The 8,481-nt window shown below is 37.4% G+C and overlaps 1 protein-coding gene across 2 annotated transcripts in view; it reads left to right on the forward strand.

Annotated features, from left to right (window-relative positions):
• The window catches only part of Naa15 (N(alpha)-acetyltransferase 15, NatA auxiliary subunit), a 76,453-nt gene that overhangs the window by 60,705 nt on the left and 7,267 nt on the right, over positions 1 to 8,481 (forward strand). For both annotated transcript variants that reach the window (XM_008843423.3, XM_029568488.1), the window contains exons 15-17: positions 1,576 to 1,769; positions 3,519 to 3,627; positions 5,890 to 5,988. In XM_008843423.3, coding sequence (XP_008841645.1) covers positions 1,576 to 1,769; positions 3,519 to 3,627; positions 5,890 to 5,988 — 402 coding nt within the window. The remainder of the gene's footprint in view (positions 1 to 1,575; positions 1,770 to 3,518; positions 3,628 to 5,889; positions 5,989 to 8,481) is intronic.

Raw genomic sequence — 8,481 nt, forward strand, 5'->3', positions numbered from 1 at the left:
TGCTGCAGAAAAGTTGCTGACTTAGCTTTATATGTGTATTATGGCTAGCATAGAAGAAAAGCTTAGACTTTGGAGTCAGAGTGAAGTAGGCCTAAATCTTTGGTTTGCCTTTTATTATTGCTTCAAAATGTCATTTTTCAAAACTTCGAAGCCTCAGTTTTCTAATGTAGTCTTCTATCCATATTCTCAGGACTGGTTTCAGGACCCTCTTCAGTTACTATATCCCTGGAGTTTCAAATCCCTTACATAAAATGACACAGGATTTGAATAAAGCCTATGCATATCTGTTCTTATACTTAATTTAAATAATTTTTAAATTACCTATACATAGTTCCTAGTATGATGATCCAATTTTGATGTGTTATGAATAGCTGTATTATTTAGGCACTATGAACTGGGTGGCGGGGAGTCTAAATATACTCAATACCAACATAAATTTCTTTTTTTGAGACACGGTCTTGCTATAGTCCAGGCCATCCTGCTGCAGGTCACTATGTAATCCATGGTGGCCTCCAACTGTGGTGGTCTTACCTCAGCCTCTTGAGTGCTGGCATTACAGGTGTGAGTCACCACACCCAACCGAACATTTTTTTCCCCCTGCAGAACCTGTGGACGTGTGTGTGTGTGTGTGTGTGTGTGTGTGTGTGTCTGTCTGTCTGTCTGTCTGTCTGTCTGTCTGTCTGTCTAAAAATAATTTTTATTAAGACAGAGTTTCACTATGTAGCCCTGACTGGCCTTGAACTCGTTATGTGGAACAGAGTCTGCCTGCCTCTGCCTCCTGAGTGCTAGAATTAAAGGCATGCTCCACCATGCTCAGCTCTTAAATTATTTATTTTAAATCTTACTTTATATATAGCAATACAGTTTATGTATTAAGTATCATATTAATAGAATCATTTGGTACAGATATTAAGTAGAAGAGAGAAGGGAAAATTTCCTCGTTATAAAACTTTTCCCCCTAGAACAAATTTTTAAAGAATACTTCTCTGCTGGGCATTGTGGCAGAAGTAGGCATAGATCTCTGTGAGATTGAATCCAACCTGGTCTACATAGTGAGTTCCAGACCAGCTGGGACAACAAGGAGACTCTGTCTAAAAATAGATAGATAGATAGATAGATAGATAGATAGATAGATAGATAGATAGATAGATAGATAGATAACTTTCTGAACAAATCGGTGCTGCAAATGTATTCATTGACTAGTCATGTCTAATTTTCATTGCACTAATAATGGTCAATGATATTAAAAATACACATACATAACAAATAAAATAATAAATTCTATTTATTTATTAATTATGTGTACGAGTGTATTGCCTGCATGTATGTGACTGCACATGTGTTATGCAATGCCTCAGAGGTCAGAAGATTTGGATTCCCCTGAAACTGGTGTTAAGGATGGTTCGTAGCCACCATGTGGGTGCTGGGAATCAAACCCAGGTCCTATGCAAGAGCAGTCAGTGCTCTTAACCGCTGAGCCATCTCTCCAGCCCCCAAGAGAAATTCTTTTAATAAAAGTAGTTGCAATTACTTTTTTGGTTAACATATTTATAATTTGGCTAACACTACCTACAGCAAACATGTCTGACAAAGAGCTAAAGAAACTACGTAATAAACAAAGAAGAGCTCAAAAGAAAGCCCAGATAGAAGAAGAGAAGAAAAATGCAGAAAAAGAAAAACAGCAGAGAAATCAGAAAAAGAAGAAAGATGATGATGATGAGGAAATTGGAGGTCCAAAAGAAGAACTTATCCCAGAGAAACTGGCCAAGGTATTCAATAGCAATGGTTAGCACAGTTGAGAGAAATGTCGTGGTGGGCTATTGTGATTAACTTTTTTTTTTTTAGTTTGCATTTATTTGTTTGTATGGATGTGTCTGTATGTGTGGGAAGTGAAGACTAGAGGACAACTTTTGGTAGTTAGGCCAGCCTGGGCTATGTAGCAAGACCCTATGTGGGGAAAAAAAAAAATTAACTAGTCTTTCTTTCCCTCTAAGGCAGAATCTTATGCTGCTGGTTTTTTAGAATTATACTAGAGCAATTGGACAGTAACATTTCTTAGACATGGCAATAATGGTATAAGAAATGTAGAAAAGTCTAATTGGGATTTCACAGAGGTTTGTAGACATGTTTTTATGAATGTTGAACTACTGGAGCATAAAGAGCACCTTTTTGAGTTCTCCTACAGAGTAGAATTGCTATGCCAGACCTCCTAATTTTCACTGTTAGGTTTTCCTGTGTCTGCGCTACAGTGGTTGCTTTTGAGTCAGATAGGGGCTTATGATTTGTAGCTAGGATTATAGAGTCTCTGAACCAAATAATGCCCGCAGAAAGTGTTCTGAGTGCTTTGTTTGAGATGAGCTTAGTAAAAGGTTGCTTTTCATGGATAGTTCTTCCCTTCATAGTGTTGTTACCTATTGGGCGCATAAGAGCCTTCTTCCTAGGTTAAGTCCCTTACAGATGCCTCTGTCTAGTAGCATCCATACTTCCCTGTATCCCCAAGGGGATGGCAGTGTCAGATTACATCAAGCTGTCATGATTAGGAGTTGGAACATTGAAGATTGTTTTAAAAGTTGTCTGTCAAATCTGAGTATATAGTCTATAGTGGCATTTTTGTGTGATCTTAGCTTTCAGGATTCTTTTATGTATAGATGGCAAATTTAGTGTTAATCAACTCATGATACCACACACATAAAATGAAATGACATAGTTTTAAAAGCATTAAGTCATCAGTAATTCTGCTTAAGGGGAAATGGAAAAGGAATTTAGTTAATAAGTTTAATATTCGGTTAGCTAAGAATAAATTTGAAGTTTTGATGAAAACCAAGTGTTCATTATCTTTCTGGTAAATGTGGTGTTTCTCCATTCCTCCCAGTGTGCAAGGAATAGTGTCTTAACATTCAGGCCAGGAATATACATTCAGTAGCACCATCATACAGTAAACATTACGCCTGCTTAGTAAGAATTATGAGTATTTTATTAATGTGACACATAGGACTAGCAAACAGTGGTTAAGGATAGACTTCTGTCAATACACATCTTTTCAAATACCATTTCTTACAGCATTTGAACAAAGGTGAATTTTGGTAGAATTTGTAGTATAACGAAACAAGACAGAACAGATAGTGTGGTATTTTGAATAGTTTGACTGTACTTCATTCATATTATTAGAATTATAAAGAATACTCACTCTGTAATATTCTTTGCAGTTTCTTCCATACCCCTTTTCAGTGCTTTTTCATGTCCTTCTAACTGGTTTTTCTTATTCTCTTTGGTTCTGTTTAAATTATTTTTTTTGCTGTTGGATAATTCTTATTTAGAAATATTGTAATATCTGTGGTTACAAGTCATTGAAGTTGCAGAGTTCAGAATTGCCTTTGTATAGATTATGGGAGATTAAAATATGGTGTGTTTCTGGGTAACTGGTAAGTGAGTTTTTGAAAACAGCATTTCTAATTGAATAAGGTCATATTCCTTAAGAATCTTTCTTCCATTTATATACTATCTTTCATTTTTGTTAGGTTGAAACGCCATTGGAAGAAGCTATTAAGTTTTTAACACCATTGAAGAACTTGGTAAAGAACAAGATAGAAACTCATCTTTTCGCCTTCGAAATTTACTTTAGGAAAGGTAGGAAATTAGGATGCAGTGGCTCAGATAAGACTGATCACCACATTTCTCACGTTCTGTTACCTACCATTGTAGTATTTCTTGGCAAATGCCAATACATCTTTACAGAAATGCCTGCCTGTACAGAGTGTTATGGAGAAGTATAATGATGTCATTCCCTCTTCTAAAGCAGATATATAATTACCCAGTATAGTTCAGTGAAAGAATTAGGATTTTGTGGATAAAATTTTGTCAATATAAATATAAAGCCTAGAATAGTGGATGATAAAATTTTGTCAATATAAATATAAAGCCTAGAATAGTGGATGATACACTAAGCAGCAAATAAATTTTAGCAGTTACAAGCTATCGGCCCAAAGAAAACATAGTCTCTGAGCTGGATCTTGAAGGATGGCCCGTGTTTATAAAAGAAAAGAGTGTCCACCAAAGAATGTGTAAATGATGTTGGTGTTGTCTGTATTGCTTGGAGCCATATGAAGGATAAGTGAAGAGTTTAAAATCTTTGGGATATATAGAATAGATTTTTATAGTACTGAATTTATATAATTCAGATGATTCATTGAATAAAGTTTTTATTAAGGTAGCATGTGGTGAAGTAAAAATTACTAGTAAGATCAGAGGGAGGCCGTAATTGCAGAAAGTAATTCTTTAAGAAGTTGGACATGTGGTGCATACTTATAGTTCCAACTACTTGGGAAGTTGAGCAGGAGAATTACTTCACCCCATGTGTTCAGAACCAGCCTAGGTGGTGCAGGGAGGCTCTAGTATGACTTTGTTTTGAAATAGGATACAAACTTACTAGTTAATCAGAGTTTTGGTTGTTAGGTTGTTTATTGCGACAGAGTCTTCCTGTATTGCCTTGGAACTCAGTATGTAGACCAGGCTAGCCTCAAACTTGGCAGCAGACTTCCGCCGTTTCCCCTAAGTCTGGGATCACAGGTGTGCATCACCATGCTCAGCTTGTGTGTGTGTGTAGTTATGTAATATAGAAGTGAACAGGAAGAAATAGTCCAAAAGATAACAAAGATTGTTTCTTAATAGATTTTAAATAATTAAAATATGTTGTACTATATTATATAATTCTTTCCAGTTATTATAACCTTAATAAATGGTTGAGTAATTTAAACTTTTAAAAATAATCTTACAGAGCCAGTGAGATGGCTTGACATGGCTAATGTGCTTGCTGCTAAGCCTGACACTGAGTTCAATCCCTAGAACCCAAATGGTACAAGGAGAAAACTGATTCCTACAGATGTTCTCTGACCTTCAGAAGCACACACAAAGTAAATAAATAATAAATGCATAAAACCAGTTCTTAAGAGTCCAATGCAGTGGCTACTCCTTTAATCTCACATGCTTGGGAGGTAAAAGCAGGAGGATCATGAGTTTGAGGTTAATCCCAACATGGCAAGACCCCCTTGTCTAAAAAGTAAATAAATGAAAATATTTCTAGATGGAAGCCCAAAATATAAGATAGAAAAGTTGCCTTGCTTAAGGGGGCAAGGAGGGGATCTGTTCAGTTGGCATCTTGGTTATGTTCTAACTTCAAAGGGGACCTCAACATTTCTAAACTCCCATAGTAGTATGGAGTGGGTGGTGATGAATTGTATGTCAGGAATTTTAGTGTTTTCCAAGTATTGGGGCAACGCAAAAGGAATTGTCAGAAGAAATTGGAGGTTTTACTTTGATATTTGGAGAGTGGTACCAAATCAGGGAACTCTAAACAGAAAGGTTATTTATCAGGAAGACTCGGAATGCAAGTTTCTATTTAACAGGTGGAAACACTGCTGAAGCTTGGGAAAGATAAGAAGATGGGAATAGGGATAATATAGAGAAATTAGAACATGAGTGAAAACATAACCCGGTAAATATACGTAGAAGTGACAGAGGAGTCAGGTGGAAAGGGAGTTTAGGGAAGGAAGTTTTCTCAAGTATACAGGGTATGCTTTCCTAAGTAATAGAACATTTCTTTGTTTTGATTAAAGGAAACTAGAAATTAAATTGTTTTGAATTTTGTTTCTTTGTTTATATGGTACTAGTTCAGATATTGCTGAATGCCATGTACATTTTCTGTGTTTTATAAAACCTCTTGAAGTATTAACTAATGTTGCTAACAGGAGGAACATTATTTGCTTTAAATATGTTATAGATCAGATATGATTGAGTCTAAATTACTTATTGTATTTGTAAGGCCTTCACCCTTCAAAGAAAGGCAACCTCTTTTTATCAAATGATCAAACCATTATCTTTTTCTTTTTATAGAAAAATTTCTTTTGATGCTACAATCAGTAAAGCGGGCATTTGCTATTGATTCTAGCCATCCCTGGCTTCATGAGTGCATGATTCGACTCTTTAATTCTGGTATGTTTTTATTCTCCATCACTCACATTTAATAATAGTAGTTGATAATGAGTTTTGAGACAAATCTGAACCATAGGGGTTGGAAACATGGCCTTAGTAGTTCAGAATGTTTGTGGCTCTTCCCAAAGACCCGAGTTAGGTTTCCATAACCCATGTTGGGTGGTTTACAACCATTTTTATTTAGTTTTAGTTTATGTGTATGAGTGTTTTGCCTGCATGTATATAAGTGCACCTGTGTGTGCGATGCCTATGGAGGCCAGAAGAGGGGGTCAGATCCCCTAAAACTAGACTTATGCATGGTTGTTAGACACCATGTGGGTGCTGGGAACTGAACCTGAGCCAGTGCCCTTAATTGCTGAACCAGCTCTTCAGCCCCAAACTCAAGTCATTTTAAAGCTGTCACATACAAATTCACTGAGAGAAAAGGAGGATTCTTTGTGATGTTCTTTAAGGCCATAAATGTTGGCTGATTTTGACATAAAATTGTCCAATATGGTATTTAAAAATTGCCTTTGGTTCTCAGTCCCTCTCTCTGTTTTCTCCGTCTTTCTCAAGGATTGAGCCTTGAGCATGTTAGGCAAGTGCTCTACTGCTGAGTTATAGCTGCAGTCCATCTTTAAGTCCTTTTGTTTCTTTAAGAACAATCATCAGGAGTTGTGTGGGGGCACCAGTCTTCTGCTTTTCAAGTATTTTGACAAGCAAATCAATACATTAATTTCAGTGTGAAGTAGAACCACAGAATAACACTGTTTACCCGCTCTTCAGAGTGTCCATCTCCAGGTAGAATTACTGCAATAACAGATGTCTGAACTCTGTCCAGTTTTTTACATGGGTTCCAGGGATTGAGCTCAGGTCCTCAGGCTTGCATGGCCAGTGCCTTGACCCACTGAGCCATCTCTCTGACCCTGTTTTGCCATTTTTAATGATGGTCATTTGGTATTTTAAACAATAACCGAATAATGAGTAGTTACTAATCCTACATAAAATATGAACATTCTCTACCCAAATTAACAATGCCAGCCATCATGGGAGTATAGGGGAACTCCTTTTCTAAAGAATATGCTTTTTTTCAGTGTGACCTAACCATTAGTTAGATTGCTTAATTCTGTCTGTTGGTAAGCTAATAGCATGAACCAAGAATTTCAATTTCAGAGGAACTAAACCAAATGTTCTTTTTTTAGAAAAGGGTTTTTGTTTGTTTTTTTTCCTATCTGATCCCTTATCAGTTACTACTTTTCCTTGATTCATGATTAATCTATCATGGAAGGTTAATTGAGTAATTTAAGAATTTTTTGGCTTTTAAAATTAGAGGGCTGGAGGGGGCTGGAGAGATGGCTCAGCAGTTCAGAACACTGACTGTTCTTACAGAAGACCCAGGTTCAAATCCCAGCACCCACATGGCAGCTAACAACTGTCCATAACTCCAGTTCCAGGGGATCTGACAGCCTCTTCTGTCCTCCGTGGGCATTGCACGACATGGGTGCACTTACCTACATGCAAGCAATACACACACATAAAAAAATAATAATAATAAATAAAATTTAAAAAAAAAAAAAAAGAGGGCTGGAGACATAGCTGTGTTTAAGAGCACTGGCTGCTCTTGCAAAGGACCTGGGTTTGAATCCCAGCACCCACATGGTGGCTAGCAGCTGTTCTTAACTCCAGTTCCAGGGGATTTGACCCCTTCTTCTGACCTCTGTGGGCATTGCATGACACAGGTGCACTCATACATACAAGCAATACACTCATATACTTAGAAAAAAATAATTTAAAAAAATATTTTATTTACTATTTTTATTTTATGTGTACGAGTGTATTGCCTGCATGTATGTGAGTGCACCCATGTTGTGCAATGCCGTGGAGGTCAGAAAAGGGCTTCAGAGTCCCCTGGAACTGGAGTTAAGGACAGTTTGTATCTGCCATGTGTGTGCTGGGAATTGAACCCGCATCCTCTGCAAGAGCAGTCAGCGCTCTTAACTGCAGAGCCATCTTTCCAGCCCCCTAAAATATTTTTTTTTTAATGTTTTAAAAATTAAAAAAGATTATATGAGGTTGGAGAGATGGCTCAGTGGTTAAGAGCACTGACTGCTCTGGCAGAGGATCTGGGTTCAGTTCTCAGCACCCACATGGTGACTAACAACTGTCCTTAACTCTAGTTCCAGGGGATCTGATATCCTCTTCTGACCTCCACAGGCACTGCATGCACATGAATGCACTTACATTTGTGCAAGCAAAGCACTCATACCAGTAAGCCATCTCTTCAGTCCTGATTTTTTTTTTATATATTTTTTAAAAATATATTTTCGAGCTGGGCGTGGTGGTGCACTCCTTTAATCCCAGCACGTGGGAGACAGAGGCAGGCGGATCTCTGTGAGTTCAGGGCCAGTTTGGTCTACAAAGTTTTCAGGCCATCTGGGGCTACAGGGAGACCCTATCTCAAAAAGACCAAAAAAAAAAAAAAAAATCACTGTTTTTGGGGAATAGGGGGTTTAC

The sequence above is a fragment of the Nannospalax galili genome, unplaced genomic scaffold (assembly GCF_000622305.1).
Source record: "Nannospalax galili isolate Female #2095 unplaced genomic scaffold, S.galili_v1.0 scaffold359, whole genome shotgun sequence".
Lineage (NCBI taxonomy): Eukaryota > Metazoa > Chordata > Mammalia > Rodentia > Spalacidae > Nannospalax > Nannospalax galili.